Below are 20,910 nucleotides of genomic sequence, written 5' to 3' on the forward strand. Positions count from 1 at the left end.
AATGTTGAAGGCTTATTGGACTTTATAACCAATGATGTTTTTAAACTTTTGTTTTGTTATTATTTGCTAGATATTTTTTCCTAACTTTAAACATTTTTATCACAATTTATGCTTTTATTTTATACCATATTCATAGCTTCATGTGACTTATATTTTATCATGCTAGAATGGTGTACTGTGGAATGAGTAGATAAGATTAAATTGGTACTTGTGCATTTCTGTGTTTTGTGACAATGGTGAAGAGACATGCTCAGTGTAACAATTTATGAGTTGTGTCATGGGTAAATATTTAAGGCTCTCATTATCTTGCTTATTGTATGTAACATCACTGTGGATTAGTCAGTCTAGACACTGGATGCCAATCTTAATGTCCTTACTTGTCTAAGAGTGCAAAAGAGGTTCTTGTTTGAATAGGTGATATGGAATCTAGCTTTTCCTTTTGGTTTATTCTTGGTTTGTTGTATATAATTAAATTACTTTAGGTCTTTTTACTTTGGATCAGCTACATTATTGTTATTACTTGAATAGATTCTGTCTTCTTTTACTTATAATTGGTTCACACAGAACTGATTAGTGTGATTGATGGTAGATTAAGAGTGTGCTGATTCAATCTTAACAAGTCAGACTTGTCTTCAACTATGTTCCTAAACCTCTTTGAGCATATTCATGAAGAAGCAGTTACAACTCACTTTTGTACAGATTTACAAGATGTAGACCAGGGTATACTAAGAGAAAGATGGTTTTTCTATCATCTTGTCTGTTGTTTGGGCACAGATGTCATTCTTTAATTAGGTTTTTAGATTGACTCTGTTTATAGAGGAATTCTGATGGGTATTTTTCTTATTGTGAGAAGTGAGACATATATATAATTCTTGTATAGTGAAGACTTTATCTTGACCTAGTCCTTGTATTGGTTAAAATAACTTCTCATCTTTTTTTTATCTATTCCCTTCCATTTTTCTCACTCCTATAGTGATTTCATTTTGTCTCGAAAGAAGATTGACTTTCTCTTTGAGATTTGTTATGGGTGTGTTCAGCAAATAAAAGCATTTTGGAAGCAGACTGTGACAGATCCATTGATAGATTATGTAGAATTCCTCTTTTGAGAATTTGGGATTGACTATTGTTCGATGTTTGTAGAATTACATGAGTACAGCGTTCACTTGCTTTTAAGTATCCTTTTATTTTGTTGATATTGAGTTTCAGTAGGGTTTCCTTTTCTCATTGTTCTAAAAGCAGAATGATTTGAAGATTCCAGCATTTGTGATGGAACTATTTAAGAACAATATTTATAGAGCAAGAAATATTTACTGTATTAAAATATTTCTTAACATTTTCCATTGGTAATTTCTGCTTATAAGCAGTGTTTTGAACTGTAGTAAGCTGGCTAAATAATCGTCTAATTATGTGAAAAATTTTGACTAATTGTTAACGTCGTGAAGAGAACAACATTGCACGTATGTTGTTATATATAATATTTACACTTGAAAGGTCACTTGTTATTTCTGTATGCATATGTATTTAATCCGTAGACAATTGCATACTTTTTAAACTCTTTCTCTGTGTATGTGACAAACTGTTACTAAGTTACATTCAGAACTTAAACATGTTTACTATTAATATGTCAATGAAATTAGCAGTATAATGCATGCTATGGCTCAAAGTTTTGTTATCTTAGTTTTAATTTTTTTATTTTAAAAGAAACTTAAAACTGAAGTTTAAATATTTTTATTGTCATGATGGATAAACACCCATAAATCTTAATTTTGACAATGTGAATGGTACAACATTTACAACTGTACGCGTATGTCTAGACAGAAACTATGATTACTATGCTGTTTACTTATGTTTGTTTCAAATTCTTTCAGATCAACTTAGTGCCCCCAAGAAATAAATTCTCTCACCTCCCTGACAGAAGCCATGTTTACATCATTCATTTAGACTTGAGATTTACAAAACGTAATCATTTGAGGTACATTTTTGTCACCAATAGGAAGAGCTCATTTTAAACTACAATCTCCCAGTGGCTATTTTAAAACTGATGTGCAGTATTCATTACTAAATGTATCTAACAGTTGAAGTGTTTCTGCTTTTGTCCTTGCTAGCATTTATTGTTCATTCTTGCCTTGGTAGATATTGATCAGATTTACAATACATTATTTTTAAAGTTTTACTTTTATATTTTCATTTATTATTTCTTATTTATGTTTTAAAATGCATGTTTGAAAAGTTTAATAATTGTTTTAATACAATGTAAACTTTGCTTCATTTTGTGAGTTAACTTATTACTAGTGTGTATCTCTACTAATGATACTGTAATATGCTCCTAGGTCACCTTTCGATGTGTTAAGAGCAGGAAAGAAATTTTAAATAATATTTGAAAATAAACTGATAAGGTAACAATGTGAAATAACAAAATTAACATAAAGTATTTCAACATCATTTGATTGAATATTTAAAAAGCATGTATATATTTCTTATTATTAATTTCTTTGAACTTTATTCTGATGATGGTCACAGCCTCTGTTAGTGATATTGTGGAGAAAATGAAAAATAAAGTATAACATTTTGATACCCATTAAGGAGATTCTAGAGGTTATGAGAAGGAAATTTGAAAACTCTAAGATAAAAAAAATATTTTTGTACTTAACATGAAAACTACCATGAATTTAAACTATTCAGTGACTGAACGTAAATAACTATAATATGTAACAAATTTTCAGTAGAATGATCAGAATTAACTATTTTATTTTCCTGATATTTCATGCCTTTTTGGAAAGTTTGTGTCAAGTTTCAAATAATTTAATTTACCAATTTTATTTTTGGAACAAAATTTGATGAAAGCTACATTACATCCTCAATGTAGAGATGTGGTTGTTAAAGGGTCATCAGGAATGGTAAATTGTTTTGGTTTTAAATAAGGCTAGCTAAAAATTGATCTACAAATAGCTGAAACAACCTAAGAAATTGTCATTTATTTAAAATATGATCTGTTTTTAAAACTAAATAGCTTTTTGTATTACAGTATAAATTTCTCACGTTTTATACATTCATATCTGGATTAATAGTGTATGTGGCTTAATTTAATCTGTTATAATGACTTAGTCATCAGATCTGATAATTAGCTAATATAAACAAATATATTCTTTGTTTCAGCAATCTTTAATTTAAAGAAGATAATTTGACTTAAAATGATGACAGAATTTAAATATGTATAAATCTAAAAGCTAAGTGCTGATGAAAAATTGAATTTGTATATAAAACACTGAAAAGTGAATGAATTATTATTGGAATTTGTGAACCAGTTCTAAGATTATATGGTTTTATTTGCAAAAGAGCAACACCCTCCCCCACCCTGGAAAGCACAAAAAAGGTATGTTCAGTATAGGGGGCATTTGTAATTTTTTAAATAATGAAAAGAATGAAAAAATGCGCACGTTATTGGATTTCAGTTATAAATTAGATTTACACTACAGCTTCACTAATGTAGTTAACAATTAAAATTCATACCTGTTAATTGAGCTTTCACTTCACACAACCTTTCTGATGGAACAGTATTAAAATTACAATGACTGATATCAAATTATCTCTTTACCTAGTTACCTAATGCTGTGTGTCAAGGCAAGATAAAATGTAGGCCCAGTAAGGTCCAGCAATGTCAAACTTGTATGTGTAGATTCCTTGTATATGAATAAATGACATGTAAACTGTCAGTAACCAAGTGTCAATGAAGTATAAACTTACCTATGCACCCGTTGAAGTATAGAAAATATTTTGTAATCACATCGGTTGTAAACTTGAAATACCACAATAAACATGTACTAGAGTAATCTCTACCAATTATATGTCATGTCATTACGTAATTGATACATTGTTCATATTACTTTTATCATAGACTATTGTAGCAAATTAAATTGTACCAAAATAAAGTTTTCCTAGATTTTATTACCTGTGTATCTTGTTTTTTCTTAAATTATTGTAACTCTTATTCTTTCATTCTAGCTACATCCAATGATATGATGTATAGCAGACTGTTATTAGGAAAACTTGATGTATATTTAACCAAAGCAACTTGTTGTCAAGCCATCATATAGTTTAACTTTTTTCATTCATTATTTTTTTATAGCTGTTTTATAACTAGTATTTTTTGTTTATGTGAGATTTGTATATTTGCAACTGTGATTTTGCATGTTTCAGTGGCTGGGAACTATTTTTCTCTGGAACCCAATATTATAAGGTTCTTACAATCATCTGAGCAATAAAGAATGGAAAATTTAGAAAAATGAGTTCATACGTAGATATCTCCTTGACTCCTTTCTATTCACAAATAATGTTAATTGCCTTGTGAGGAACTTACAGTGGAGTTTAAAGTATAAATTAATATGTAGATGTGATGAAACATCCTTAATCTGTCTTTGAAATATTCTTTTAAATTTACTTTTGCATAACAGTATTACGGTGCAGTAGCATAAAGATTGTTTTTAAGGTATTGTCTCTTGTAAGTTATTTAGGACGTGTTCATTATTTCACAGGTTTATGGAGCAGCTGTTACATTTTATGAGAAATACAAAGATAAGCTTTCTTCTGCATCTAAAGCACAGTTGGGTTATATGACAGACAATGACTGCAAGAAAAAATGCTTGCATATAAACAAGGCTATATGTATTCTCTCGCGGTGGCCATTTTTTGACACGTTTGAAAAGTTTTTATTGCACCTTCACCAAATATCCATAATGGGCCCTCACCAGCTACCCCTGGAAAGGTCAGTTTGAAATAACCTGTAAAAAATTATTTATGTGGTAGCTTTGTAAATATTTTCAGACAGTGTTTGAAAGACAAAATTACTTAAGAGAATTCCCCATAATAACATTGTTATGGAATAAAATATTTATATATGACTTCAAAATAAGTGAAAAGGTGTTAATGTATTGTTCCTAAAAATGGAGCATACTCTAGTAAATTGTAAGCACTTATGTGACATTACAGGTACATCTCTCGCACTTCATGATAAATGTTCCTTTTCCATCTGCTCAGCATTCACGGATACTTATTCAGGTATTTCTTCTTGTTATGCATATTTCTCTATTTGTTGTTTTTGATTTTGAAAACTTAAACATTTGTATTGTAATGTACTACAGAACCAGGTCACAGATTCTTTAGTTTTCATAATGTAGGATTATGTATGAAAACAAAACTTGATAAGAATTTTGTTGTGTAAGTGTGTTTTGTTTGTTTGTTTTTGAATTCTGCTCAAAACTATATGAGGGCTATTTGTGCTAGCTGTCCCTAATTTAGCAGTGTAAGACTACAGGTAATGCAGTTAGTCATCACCACTCACCCCCAACTCTTGGGTTACTCTTTTATCAACGAATAGTAGGATTGATCATCACTGTGTAACACCCTTATGGCTGAAAGGGTGAGCATATTTGGTGCAACAGGGATTCAAACCCTCAAGTTACAAGTCGAATGCCTTGACCCACCTGGCTATGCCGGTCCACAAGCATATGAAACAAAGTTTTATTTGAGTATTATAAAGATTGCATTGTTGTAACATTAGTAAAATCTAGTTTAAATTTTGGAATTAACTGATCTGTTTTGAAGTTAGCATTATAGGCTGATATCTGTGAATACAAGGTTTATAATGAAGCATGCAGCTTTTTATTTGCAGAAAGATATTTTATAAAAAGGCAAATTCTGTTATTTTAAAGTTGTATGCATTTTAATATTATAAATTCAAGCATTTGAATATACAGAAAATGTTACTTTGTGAGGGGATGAGTGTTTATCTGTTATCTATCTGAATAAATATTAATAGATATAATTTCTTTCAGTTAGGAGATAATACTACTTCCTTGGCTCAACCTGAAGATAGTCCACTACTTTTAAGGTAAGCAATGAGGCATTACTTCTTCATCAGGACAAGTTTTGATTCTAATTTTATTGAATGAATGTGTTGAAGTTTGCCACCAATACTAAGACTGTGTGATATCCTTTGACATTTTGACATAAAAAAAAGTAACATAACTGTTATCTCCATTTTGGTATTGTGAAAGTTTTCATAATTTTATCAACATGAGTGAAATCTGTATAGAGTTTATCCATGTAGTTCTGTTTTATTACAGGTGTCTTAAAAATCACATATATGAAAGAGTTTTAAAATGAGGCTAGTAGATAAATTTTTTTTTGAAATTTGACATTAATGATCATGAAAGTATGTAGATTCAGAAAAATAAAACTTTTTTTGGTACTATTTCTATACAAAAAACTATTGTGTAATGTAATTTGTACCCATACTCTTGGTAGTTCATCTGGAAGGTGATTTTTTCATTTTGACTATAAAAAATGCTATTTATTATCTTAGTTTCATATTTCCTTTGATTAATCTCTAGAACCTGCTAAATCAATATCAAAAGTTATTTTGAGATAAATATTTTATTATACATATGTCATTTAGGATGTCATTAACTGTATCTACTATCTTTAACACTGTGCAATGAAATGTTTAAAATTAATAAATAGAAATATGTATATCTTTTTGCTTTCAAAACCTTCCAAAAAATGTTTTAAACTGCACTTTTCACATTGTGATCCACGTCCCATGAAAAATCTCACCTTGAACCACATAAGCTGGTAATGTAAGAGAATGTACACCCTTGTGTAAATTAATTGAAACAAATGGTCATTTTACAATATTTTCAGCATGGCGGCCAGTGTAGGCTCGCTGGACCCACTGATTTCCTTTAATAGTCATTTTTTCACACAGGTACGTCATTAGCTGTGTTTTACATATCAACATTACACATGAACAAATACACTAGTAGCTGCAGACAGACTACCTGTGTCATTATGTATCCTTAAGATGGAAACCATTTTGGAAGATTCCTGTACACTTTATCTCAGTTGTTATGGCACTGTGACGTGAAGCCAACTGAGATACATGAAACTTGACATATTTTACAGGCATTATGAAATAGATAAACAACTGGTCACCCAGTGGCTCAACAGTTTTGATATTCATGATGAGCAGAGCACAGGTAGTCAGTTGTGTAACTTTGTGCTTAACAGCAAGCAAACCAAATAAATAATAATTTCAACTTCTTTTGAAGAATCTCCTTCACCCGTAACATAGGAAAGTTTAAGCATTATAAGGCATGCTCTAAGAGAATGTGATGTAGTCCCATCCAAAAATGTTCCAAATAATTGGCAAACGTTTTTGCCATAGAGGTAATTGGATTTTACACCCTCATGCAAATTAATTGAAACAGATGGTCATTTTACAATATTTTCAGCATGACTGCCGGTGTAGGCTCGCTGAACCTGCTGATTTCCTTTAATAGTTATTTTTTCACACAGCTGTGTTTTGCAATATGGTCGATCTATTTTTGAAATATATGACGAAATATTCAGGAATATTACGTCATTCGAAATTGCATTAGAAGGGCAAGGAGACCAGTCAAAAAAGAATTTCTTACCAACTCATTGAAGAAAAAAAAGTATCAATGGGGTCTGAAATACAAGAACTGGATGCAAGAACAGTGGAGGAAGGTGTTATTCAGTGACGAGACTTATTTCTTTGTACAGGGTCAAAGAAGTCTGCATGTTCGTAGATATCCAGGTGAGAAACTTTGAGAATCTCACATCAATCAGTTCATAAAACATCCCTGGAAGATGTTTTGGGGCTTTTTCAGCTACTATGGCTATGGAGGCTTACATATCGTAGAAGGTATGATGCGAGGACCCTAGTACATCGAAGTTTTGCAGAGAAGAGTCCTTCCAGAATTGAAAAAGAGATTTCCAGATGGATCTGGCATTTTTCAGCAAGATCTGGCTCCGTGCCACACATTGAAAGTTGTGAAAAATTTTATGACTACAACGCGAATAAAGGTGCTGAACTGGCCTGGAAACTCTCTGGACTTAAATCCTATTATAAATCTTGGCGATTTGTAAAGAAAGACTTCTGGGAAAAGACTGTACCATGAAAGATAAGCTAATTGAGGCCATAATTGAGTTGTGATACTGCAATTTAAAAATTAGTAAATATTGCAGTCAACTTATGGACTTGATGCCAAAGCGGATTAATGATCTTCTGAAAAATAAAGGCGGTCATATCATGTATTAATTTGTGAGCAATTTTTGGATTTTCAGAAATATAACACAAAAAATTGAAAAAATTGTAATTTTCTGTCTTGTTTCAATTAATTTGCACAAGGGTGTAGTTGTAAAGTATATTTGTCTGACCTACTTGACACATGATATCTGAAGTCTGTAGCTTTATTGTTTGGGAAACAGCAATAAACTTTCAAACCCTTGATGCTTACATTTTATATTTTAACTTGTGAGCTATGATGCACATGTAGTTAGTATATATGAGTGTATGTAGTAATTAGAAAGAACTTGGTTTACAATCTACTCCACCAATGGGTAATTTGAAATTGGCTTGCAGTTTTTCTCAGTTGCATTTGTAACTGTCATTAGTATTATATATGCAAAAACGGCACGTTTGGGTTGAGAAAATATTTTACGTAGAAGAGCGAACGACGTTTCGATCTTCTTCGGTCATCGTCAGGTGAACCTGACAATGTATCATTGTAAATAATGAAATGTGAAGAATTGGAAAGGAGAATCTAAAAATAAACTGAGAAAAAAAATTACAAAGATATGAAGTTGTTATGCATATTAAAAAATGGTTTCAAAATATTTCTGCAAAGAGCTCATAGGTATTCACATATTTCTATTTCTTAATTTTAAACATTTCAGTGCTGTGTACATTGATGATAAATAGTTACTGACATAAGAGAGAAAATGGAAAATAAATTTTAAATATTTACCTTAAACTTTTTGATATTCATTTAGTAGGTTCTAGATATGCAAATAAAATGTGGGAACTGTAGGGTAATAAATAATCTTTTTTATAGTCAAAATGTGAGTGCAAATAACAATATTAGGTTATGAATTTTTTATTAGAAATAGTAGAATGAATCAAAATTAAATAATTTTGAATCTACAAATGTTTAAGAACATTCTTGCCAAATTTTAATTTCATCTGCTAGTTTCATTTTTGGAACAAAATATGTTGATAGCTGGGTCTATTGGGGTAAACACTTTTGCTGCTGGCTTGGTCATTTTGACCCAGCGTAAAATCACTCCAAATTTACATTTCGAATTTTCATGCTATAACTTCTAATATATCTTCATGAAACATTGCAAGCTTTCAGTAAGAGCTATTTGTAAACAACAATAACATCCTGAATTTTTTCACTAAATATTTCTCCATGAATATATAGAATTAGTGTTGCTTACTACCAATACAAAGTGATTTTTATGTTATAGCTAAAAATGCTTTTCTTCATGAGAATAATATCTAAAACCTCCTAAATACATTTCAAACTTTTTTTTTTTCAGTAAGACTATATTTTATCTGCTACTTTCTCTACTCCAGATCACTATGAGGTTGATTAATTTGGGCAATTAATTCTAATCACCAAACAAAATGTGGAATAAATCCAATTTACCCTTTGTTTCTTTATACAGTAAACCCTGTTTAAGGCAGAATCACATGCAACTGAGTGAAATATTTTGGCTTAAATTTTTGAAACAGTGTAGATTTTCACTTTTTTACCTTTTACCCATGGTTTCTCTAGTTATCCATGAGCAAATGTGACCGAAAGTACAGTCAATCGTTCTTTTAAATAACAACTTCCGGAATAATGACAGCATAAAAAAAGAACAGAATATATTTAACCAATACTTACTGTAACAAAATGTCAGAATTTATTAATATTTAATTAAAACATTTTTCCTGCCTTACTTTGGTTCTAATTCTGCTAGTTGATAGATGAGGTAGGTGAAAGATAGTTTTCTGTCCACGTTATGCATGTTCTGCCATGTAGAGGTCTGTAAGATAATGCTGCAAAATTTTGATATTTTTAGGTTGTACAGGTTTCTGCCCTATGCAGTTTCTGGCTCCGACAGGTTTTATTGTAGCATGATTTCAAATTTTAACATGAAACTATCTTCCTTTATCCTAAATAGCTTTTAACTTGTGAAATAGTATACATCCATTTATTCTAAAAGCTTATTGTCTTGTTGCTTTTTGAATGGTGTCTAACTAATATTGCTGCTAAACAATTTGTAATCAGTTGGCAAATGTGGAGCTTGTATTTCCCTTTTGAATTATATTATGCATGAGCTACTTGAATTGCTTGTAAGTGTACCTCATAAAAATTATTATTGTTCTTAATCTTACTTAATTTAACCATATCTAAAAACTTTCCAGTTTTTTACATGTTATGTTACCTTTATAATAATGAATAATATATGTGAAAAAGACTGAATATAGTACTTACTTGGATCTTTTTTTTGTTGTTGACTGTTGATGAAACTTAATTTTACTTTTTATTTATGCTAATGTTCCTACTACTCTAAATTATTTTTTATTTAATTAATTAATGTACCATATAACACCAAAAATAAAATGGAAAAGCAGACAATGTCGTATAACTATCAGTTTTTCTGGCATTCTAGCTGTGCAACAGATGTCATTAAAAATTCAGTTAGGCTTGTAAATGCATTTACCATGGAAACAAGGTTTGAAGTTGAAGTGAAATAGACATATCTGTGTACTGAAAACAATGTATTATATGTCTTTTGATAGATTAAAACTTTGGATTTCTATTGATTAAAAATAATATCATATTAAACAGCAGAAAGAGCTATTTGTAACTTTTGAAAGAAAAGATGTGACCGATCAGTGTGGCAAATGGGATAAGAGTTTCTAATTGAAGGCTATAAAAGTTATGCTTTGCCTGAGTAATTACAACATTATATTGAGTAATTTATGTCAAATTTTGTGCTTCTTGGAGGTGTGAAGAGAAAAAGAGATACTTGGAGTGTGCATCACAATTCTCATACTAAGGGAGATTGAGGTGTTTTTTTTTTAAGTTGTCTTTGTAACATTAAGAATTTAAAGCTTTTCTGATATTAAAATTGGAATATTAGCTATGTTTTTATAATAAGCTTATTCGTATACCTTAGCAAGAAAGTAGTTTAAATTATGAATGTAACTCAGGAAACCCTTAAGGCACAAACAGAAAGGAATATCCATAGCAAGAGGGTTAACTAACTTTAAGTCAGTCTGGCATTTTTGTATTGTACCAGCTTTGAGATTTTACATAGACCTGTTTTTCATAATATTAAAAGATCTCCTTTAATCATTAAAAATATTGAAGTAATAAGTGTATAACACAACATTATTACAGACTGAGTTCACAATGTATGGTTGACGTGCCATGGTAGTTAAGGCACTTGACTCACAATCTACTGTTTATGAGTTTGAATTCTTGTCATTGAACATGCTTATACTTTCATACATAGAGGTGTTTATAATGTGAAGATCAATCCCAGTAGTCATTGGTAAAAGAGTAACCAAAGCAGTTGGCAGTGTTGGCTAGCTGTCTTCTCTATAGTCTATTACTGCTAAATTAAGCACAGTTAGCACAGGTTGACCTTAAGTAGCTTTGTATCAGATCCGAAAAACAAAAATTGTAGTATATTGTGTATAAAACAGCTTCTAAAAAAATGTAGCTTCTTATTTTTGTAGAAATTCAGGAACTTTTCAGGCTTTCTCAAGAATTTGTTTTGTTAATGATACTTGAGTTTCTGCTGCTTTGGGGTATTATATTAAATAATGATTTTCGATATTTATTACATATTATGATAGCAGTAAGCTATAAAAAAGATAAATTGAGAACTAAATTCAAAGACTAAATGACATTTTTTTGTTTGAAAATGTTTGGGAGCTGTTTTTTACTATGTTATTATCCTATTTTCTGTTTAATATTTGTACAACACTATATCTTTAATATAAATTGCAAAATTGAACATTTACGTAAGTAATCGTTGTTTTTACAAATGCTGAAATTTACAAACTTGCTGAATTTTATCAGGTCCAAAGGTGAGTATTTTGTCATCCTAGACTTTTTCTCTCCCCCTTTTCAGTTTTACCTTCTATGGATCCTGACAGAGATGGTACATTGGAAAATATTAAAAAGACTTTTAATTCCAGTTTTGAATAGCTTTTTGTGTTTTCTGCAAAGAGTGATCAAAGCAACAAGTCTTCAAATATAACTTGCTAGTGTTCCCATTCATTTATTCACACAAATTTTTTGTATCAATTGGTTTACTTTCGATATTTATTTCCACTTTTGAAATGTTTCCATGTGGATAGTATGCTGACTTTTCACGTAATCTTAAAAGTGAAACAGATTTTTTTCCAGTGCTTTGGTCTATATGACAGCAATGAAAAGTTGGGTGTGCCAAACATACTGCATTGAAAAACAAAGTACTGAATTGCACATGATATCTGTTAAATCTATTGTCTTGTTACGTCTCCATTGACAAAATTCTGTGTTGTAATTTGTTGCAAATTTCCTTCCTTTCTCATCTTTGAAAATATTAGTTTTCTGTAACTGCTGAACAGCCAAAACTTTTGAATATTTGAATTGTGATTTTAGCAACTTAACTATATCACTCATGTTAGATATTTTTGCTTTCTGTGCTTTTACTTTAAAATTTCTGTGTTTTAACAGTTTCTAAAACATTTGCAAACAGTTGTAGCACTGGTCTTTTTTATTACTTTTAGCAACATTAGTTTCTTGACTTGTTCAAATGTTTTTTTTTTACATTTATTTCAATGTGTTGAGTTACAAAACCCTGAGTTAGGTTTTCATGCCTTGCTCTTTTTTCCATCCCTTAACTGTACCATTCATTAACCACATATGAGTATCAGTATTTTAGTTATTAGATTTTAACAGTGTTTTTGCATTTTTTACAAATTGTAACAAACTTAAAAATATTTTTCTTTTACAATATTTTTTGTGCTTGCTGCTTAAAAAAATATCTTGTAGTCTGTTGGGCTACTATCTTACTTGTAGCATAGCAGAATAGCTTTTAGAAGTACTTAAGAATTTCTAATTACAATGTTTTGGAATATTTTTATTCCATATACTTCCTGATCAAATGAGAAGTATTTCTACAATACAGAGAAGGGAAGTGAATAGTTTACCCCAGCTCTCTCTAACTGGCCATCTGTAGTAATGATGCTCATTTAGGAAGTATAGTACTAGGCTAAAGTGTTAGGACAAAGTTAAAATTAAATTTCAGGCTACATTCAAAGAATAATGAAGGTAATTTACAAATGAAACATAACTTTATTAATATTCATATTTTGTACAACAGAAATTTGGTGAAAGTGATACAGTTCAGCAAACAGTTAATATTTTGTGTATCCCCCTTTTGCTTTAATAACTGTAGACAGCCTTTCAGGCATTGTTGTAACATGTTAAAACAAAATATCCTTTGGGATTTTACTCCAAATGTCTCTAATACTCTTATAAAGTTTCTTTGGAAATGACTTTTGATTTGTCAAGTTTTTGATTAATGAAATCCCAGATCTGCTCAATTAAGTTGAAACCAGGACTCTGTTGGGGCCATTTTATCATTTGAATGACTCGGGCAATTTCTTTCTGAGCTGATTAATTTCTGCATAGGTTGGATGAGTGTTTGGAGTCATCATCTTGCAGACCTCTGAGTATACCATGATGGATTAGTATTTGATTGTAATTGTGCTGGTCCATTATTCCTTCTTTTTTGCAAATATCTCCTGTCACCTCAGCAGAGAAATACTGCCCCTTCTATGTTTCATTGTAGGTGGTAAACATTGAAGTAAGGATCTTTCACCTTTCTTATACCAGACATACAATCTATGCTTTGAATTTGCTTTCAAATTTGGACTCATCCATCATAATACCCTTTTCTGATCGTAACAGCCCAATATTTTTTTGTGCTTTTGAGCAAATCTCAATCTCTTGCCAAAATTTGAAATTCAGAATAAAGGTATTTTAATTTCTACATGGCCAACTATTCCATTCTCATTGAGTTTTTTGATTCTGTAGATCTGGACACATTTCTCTTATTTGGTACATGTTTGAGATCAATGACAGTCTTCTTTTGTCTTAAAGGCTGCATAAAGAATGATACTTAACATTAGTATAATTGAGTTTAGTTGTTCTGCCTCTTCTTTATCTATTTTCAAATTTACCTGTCTTAGTCTCACAATTTAATGTGTGTTTAACAGTGTTTGGGAGAAAATTAAGTCTGCAGCAATTTGCCAGAGCCCAACCAGCATCACATAAAATTTTCATGTGAACTGTACTCACAATTCTTTATGCTTTTTGGGCTGTGCCATGACATCAAAACTTAGTATAGTGTTAAACACTGCTTTTATCAGGGTTTATTTGTGGAGTGCCATTAAATTGGTTTCTTGTATGATGCACTAGTATCATATGCTAGCTTCTTTCTGTATTGTTAAGACACTGAATAGGGTACCAAAGAGTTATTTCAAAACTAATGTTCATTAGAATGTTCATTCAAGCAGAACCCTTATGACATGCTCTTGTTACAAGTATGTGGAAATTCTAAAGAATGAGTATTCTCACCATTGCTAATTCAGTAGAAGCATTATCATAGTGTTGAAATTTGCAATCTTTAAATGGCATGGGAGAATTAACCTCATAAAATGGATAGAATGACAAAATATTTTCTTCTAATATTTTTATACAGTACTGCATAATAAAAGAAAGAAAGAAAAAAAGGGATATTTTAAATGTAGGGAATGTTTTGCAGTTGTACTAATTGTATAGTTAGTTATATTTTTGAGCTGTTTTGTTTTATCTGTTTAAGTTATTGCCTATTTAGGTAATTCCAGCATCAGAATCTATGAATGCTTAGAATTTTCAGTTTTCTGTCAACTTTTTTATAATAGATTAAATTTTGATTGAAGGAAAATTCTAGTTTTCATCAAGCAGTTTTTCTACTCTTACTAAAATACACAGGATAATTTTCAGTTCTTGAGAAAATAAACATTTGTAATACACAAGTTTTTATAATGCTAAACATGATGTGCCACATTCTTTTGTTACTAATGGAAACAACTGTAAGAAAGCATTTCACATATAAATTCTGCATTCTAATCAAATTAAGTTGTACACATATGACATTTTGAAATTTTTATGCCTAACAGTGTTTTTCGTGCAATTTTAGAGTAAAGTTACTCGTGTTTTGTCAGAGGAGCTTCGTTCATCCAGCTGCTGAGAAATCTTGGTTCTGATAATTGTCTCATTGTTTTGCTGTTTGTGTTGATGGAACAGAAGATCCTATTTCATTCTCTCCGTCCAGATGTACTAACAAGTGTTGCTGAAGCAATGGTTACGGTATGATTTTTTTTTTTTTTTTTAACTTCTAATGATGGAAACCTCTTAAAAGTAATAAGAATTTTAAATCCAATAACTTTAAAATGTACTAATCTTGTATCATTTCTTGAAACATTTATTAATTCCACTGAAATGCAACAGTGTAAAGCCTTAGTATATATGTGTTTGGGTAATACAAAGAGAAAAAACATTTTGTTAATGTTATAAAATAAGTTTAAATTGTTTAAATGCCATAAAAGTATTCTGTGTTATTGATATAGGAAAGTCTAGTTCAATTTGAGTGTTTTAGTGAGTCCTTTGTTATTTTTCTATAAGTTTATTTTAGTACAAAAGTTAAAATCTACTGATGGCACTAAAATTTTAAATGTTACCTTTCTCATTAGCTGATGTCCCAATGCATGGTAATATCTTGAGCCTGAAGCAATCAATTAACTATCTACGTTCTTGCCGTTTGACATTTTCCATTTAGTAACACCCTGCTGTATTGCCCCAGTGGTATGTTTGGAGGCTTCTGATGGTAAAAACTGGGTTTCAATACACAATACATGTGGTAGGCACAACACTGAAAGCCTATTGCGTAGCTTTGTGCTAAACAACTCAAAACAAACGGACCATTTAACACTGTATAATACATTAACCTGGCTTATTGAAACAAATATTAAAAAAAAAGCAATAAATATTAAAGTGGAAATATGATAATGAAGCTAATTTGAGGGAGAAAGTTAATAGGGAACTACTATAAAAGTACGGTTGCTTTGTGCCCATCATGATGATAAGAGCTACGTTGAGCTGCATTTTAAATGATATGAACTATACACTGATGTAAGTCTCAAAGCTTTGTAAAGGTAAGTCAGTTGAACTCTGCATGGAGATTTTGAAAAGTCTGGAAAGTTGTTAAATGAAACCTTTGCTCATATCACAATTGCAGATAAATTTATTGATATGACCAGCTGAGAAATGGTGATTCAAGCTATATCTTATCTCATCACTCTAGTTAACTTAATAATTTAGAAATTTATATAAAGTTTTATGTCTTAAAAGCTTTGGGAGAAAGCTAAGTTTAGATTTTCTCTAAACATCTTCCTTTCTACTCTCTTTTTACAGCAAAATAGTTTTAATTGTAAGACTCTTGATTTATTTCCAAAGTGACAACCTAGTTTGTTTCACTTTATGATGGTATAATTTGTAATATGAAATATATTTATTCACTGGTATAACAAATCCCACAACTCAATCAGTTATAAGAGTTCCAAGTCTGAGCCTTCATCAGCTCAGCTAATTTATTGATAAGGAATGCGTATATGTGTGTTTAGAATTTGGAGAAGACGCCTAATGCTGATTTTGTTTAAAGAAAGTCAAATACTAGAATGTTCCAAAATTGTTTTTGAATAAAATCTATGTGATAGGAGGCATTGATTCTTGCAACCAAAGGGTAACTTTTGCTGTTATGTTTCAGAATCTTACTTCAGGATTTTATCTTGCACTCTATGCATATTAAACTTTTAATTGGATTTTTTTTCCTCTCACATTTTTGAGAGGATTTGTGATTAGGACAATTTTTGCCATAGATTAATAGTATAAGTTTTGGTATTTAAAAATTTCAGGGTGTCAATTTAACCTTTTAGTAATAGGTCAGGGATGAAAGGCTGTGTCATTGCATTAGAATGAAATTGTAGATTATAATTCAAACTTTATATGTGAATTTTTTAAATTTAAAAGTAAATATTAAAATAACACAAATACACATTTTAGTGAGTCGCTTTATGTTGGATGCAGCACTTTCAGATTAGTTGCTTTTGATGTCAAAATACTAAGTATGTAATTATGTACAAATTAGGAACTGAAATTACTAATATTAACAAGCTACAATATAAAATAAGAACCTCGTATCTTTTTATTTTGTGGAGATATGGCTTATGTACTGAATCTAACACAGTGGTTCCATTCAACTCTTTTTTACATTTTTTTTTTTTTAATGGTCTCCTATATGCACTTACATCAATATATGACGTGAATAACCAAACAACAGCTCAGAATGTCCCCAGAGTGGTTTACCCTGCCATTTTAATCTTTGAAAAGGCTTCCACATTCTTTCACTCCAGGATTTAAATGAGGTAGGTTGTCTTTAGTCTGCTCAAAGTTTTATATTTTGTAATAAATAAATAAATAAATCTTAGCTATTAAGCTTAATAACTTGTGGTGGAATTCTGTGGTATTAATTGTTTATAATTGTTAGGTTATTCATCTCTGTGTGTGTAAACTAAAAAAACTAAAAAAATTATTTGATATCTTTCATGTGCAAAATTTTAAAAAGCTTAGCAATGTATGTCCAGCAACAACAGAGTACAAAGGGCATAGTGAGAAGAGATAATTGTTTGCTTTACTTCTTGATTTATTTTTTTATATTTTAAGAATAATAAGTGTAATAATTGATTTTCTAAATAATAATAATCTATATACACATATATAATAATTGAAATCATGACTGTATATTACAAAAACTAGTCCAGTAAAACACAGCCAAGATAGGAAAGACTAATGATCAGTTTTATATTACTGGATGGCAACCCGAGTGCATGTACACCAGTGTCAATGCAAGTTATGTAATGTTAGGTGGGCAGGACTGGAAGGGGAAGATCAATATAGTAAAATATATATATATATATATATATGTGTGTGTGTGTGTGTGTGTTCATATATAGTGTTATGAGACTTAACTCTTTCAGCATGGGCTTGATCTCTGGGACTGATCTTCCAACCAATTTATGCTTTTATATTTTTCATTCTATTACTTTTAAATTAGTAAGTGAATATTCACAAAATATCAGATTATCAAAAAACAGTACAATGCTCTTGTGTGCAAAATATCTTTTTTTAAATATTAAATCTCAAGGTTGTTTTTTGCTCTTAAGATTAAAAAATAATTTTATGCATCAGACATTTTCCTAGATCATATGAAAATTTTTTATAATGTCCAGATAGCTGTGAAACATTTCTTGAGGAAAAACTATTTTTTGTTATTTTCACTAGCAAATCTCTCTATGGATTCGGACAATTTGACTGATCTTGTAATTGCCACCAAAAATTAGAAAATAAGTATAACTCATGGTGTTCCATTCTGGAATGGTTAAAACAGAAATACAAAAGTTTAGTCTAAGTAGCTTATTTAAATCACAAACATGGATAGATTTATATAATTTTTATCATATTGTATTGTATAATATATATTTATCTATTATTATAGATGTATTTTATTATATTAACCTTTCAAGATGTGCATGGCTAATAATAAAGAAGTTAATATGATGCTGCACATGTGCACTTGTGTAACTGTATCCAGTAATACAAAATTGATATTTATGTTGTAGAAAGTGACTTGTTTTAGTGGACTAGTATTTTGCATATGTATGTATGTATATGTGTGTGTGTGTGTGTATAATATGTATGTATGTATGTGTATATATGTATTTTTTACGAATAAGTTGCTAAATTTATTCTTGAAATATAGAACAGTAAATAAAGAAGTAAAGCAAACAATTCTCTTCTTATTGTGAATTTTGAAATAGTTTGCTGCTTGTTGTAGGTTGCTGTGTGAAATTTTGCACATGGAGGTTATGAAACAATTTTTTTTTATATATATACATTTGAAATAACCAAAATTAATAAATTATTATATTGATACCATAGAATTCCACTGTACTTTGTAACTAAGTTATGTTTGGATCTTAAAAAATATGAAATTTTGAGCACACTAAAGACAACTTTACCACCTTGAGGTTTTGTATTTAAAAAATGAGGTGACGTCATAATATTTAAATGGCTGAGAAAGTTACTAGGGGGACATTCTGAGCTTTTGGTTGGTTATTCACACATCATAGACAGAAGTAAGTGTATGTAAGGAGCATTTCTAAAAATAGAAGTCTAGTGAGGTCACTGAATTTGATTCAGTACATAAGTGATATGTCAACAAATAGAAAAGATAAGAGATTTTATTTTATATTCTAGCTAGTTTATACATTGGTAATATTGGTTTTACCTTTTGACATCATAGATATCTAATTTGAACCAATGATGTATTCAACATACTGCCTGCCACACAAAAATTGATATTTTGGTGGTGGTGTTTTTGTTTTTGTTTTAATATTTACTTCTAAATTTAGAAATTAAATAGTTTTTAATACAAAAATTTAAATTACAATCTACAATTTGGTATCAAACTTACTGACATAAATTTAATAAAAGTTTGAATGCCATACATGAATTGTGATGACATGGTCTTTGATACTTTTTACGGGACATTAGCATAATTCTTTAGTTCCTGTATATATTAATTAATATAAAACATACAAGGTTGTAAGTGATTTGAATTTTATTATTTAATCAGTGTTAGTAAAGTAGTTAAAGCAGTTTTCTGCCTAATTAGAAGGTTTCTGTTATGAATTTAAACATTGTATGAAAAAAAAATGTTAATACTTATTTATTTCTGTAGTAGTGTAATAAAATATTTTATGCCCTAAAGATAATGTTTACCATGATGTAATTGTGATTTAAAAAAAAAAAAATCCATATTGGAGGACCAAAATTTACATTTTGCTTATTTCAAGATCATCATGGATTATTATTTCAAGATGGTTTATTTATTTGATTTTTAATAGATTGGTGTTCTGAATTTGATAGTTATATGATTATTAAGTTTGCTTACATGCATTAGTTTTATTTTCAGTTAATATTTCCATTTCATTGGCAATGTCCGTACATTCCTCTCTGTCCACTGGGATTGTCAGATGTTCTAAATGCTCCTCTTCCATATATTGTTGGTGAGTTATGTTGAATTCAGTTTAGTATCCAGTTGGCACAGAAATGGAGTATCTAGTTTTCAGTGTGAATGGATGAAGAAGAAAATATCCATTTTAATTTGTAACATTAAATTTTGAAAATTTATAATATGATATTTTCCACTCATTATGCATCTTGTATTTGTCATAGAATTTTCATTTAACATGCCTTTTTTGCTGTATTAACATTTTTTTTATTTCTTAAAAACAAAAGTAATAAAACAGTACTTGAGTCTTTTTTAGTGATAGTATAAGAATTAATAAAAGTAACAAATGAATGAGGCTTGGAATCACTACAAAGTACCTTTTAATGATTGTTTATCTTAGTTGGTGTTCAATCTTTGAAACATTATTTCTTTTTATAGACCATGTGATTCTGAGCAGAGCTATGATTTTTGTTTTTAAACCTGTAAGTGAAGATATTTTGAACTTGTATTTCCCTTTATTTGGTATTGCTGATTTATTTTCAAGTTTATTTTTAAATTTACTTTTTCCAAAGAATCTTAAAACCTATTAATGTATAATTACTTGTTTTGTTAGTACAGGCAAGCCCTTGACTAGAATTCTCTGTCTTTCTCATAACCTTTTGCTCCCCTGTAGATATGGTATATTTATTTTTACAATAGAATCTTTTGATATATTTTTTTAATTTCATATGACTTCATTGCCCATTTTCTCAGTGGTGTGTTCAATGCTTGGATACATTTGAGTATGTTCTCAAGAATTCACATTTTTCATGTAAACAATCTGTGAAAGTATGAACTACTTGTTTCTATGTACAGTATTAAAGCTATATTGAAAGTGTA

At 29.9% G+C, this 20,910-nt stretch overlaps 1 protein-coding gene across 9 annotated transcripts in view; it reads left to right on the plus strand.

Annotated features, from left to right (window-relative positions):
* Window positions 1-20,910, plus strand: part of LOC143249114 (DENN domain-containing protein 4B-like) — a 52,149-nt gene that overhangs the window by 16,502 nt on the left and 14,737 nt on the right. For 5 of the 9 annotated variants that reach the window (XM_076498446.1, XM_076498445.1, XM_076498442.1 and 2 more), the window contains 7 exons: window positions 3,337-3,373; window positions 4,533-4,762; window positions 4,987-5,055; window positions 5,832-5,887; window positions 15,125-15,269; window positions 19,993-20,086; window positions 20,470-20,513. In XM_076498446.1, coding sequence (XP_076354561.1) covers window positions 5,005-5,055; window positions 5,832-5,887; window positions 15,125-15,269; window positions 19,993-20,086; window positions 20,470-20,513 — 390 coding nt within the window. In that variant the 5' untranslated portion in view covers window positions 3,337-3,373; window positions 4,533-4,762; window positions 4,987-5,004. The remainder of the gene's footprint in view (window positions 1-3,336; window positions 3,374-4,532; window positions 4,763-4,986; window positions 5,056-5,831; window positions 5,888-15,124; window positions 15,270-19,992; window positions 20,087-20,469; window positions 20,514-20,910) is intronic. The other 4 variants (XM_076498448.1, XM_076498447.1, XM_076498449.1 and 1 more) reach the window with 3 other exon arrangements.

Source organism: Tachypleus tridentatus, chromosome 4 (assembly GCF_004210375.1).
Source record: "Tachypleus tridentatus isolate NWPU-2018 chromosome 4, ASM421037v1, whole genome shotgun sequence".
NCBI lineage: Eukaryota > Metazoa > Arthropoda > Merostomata > Xiphosura > Limulidae > Tachypleus > Tachypleus tridentatus.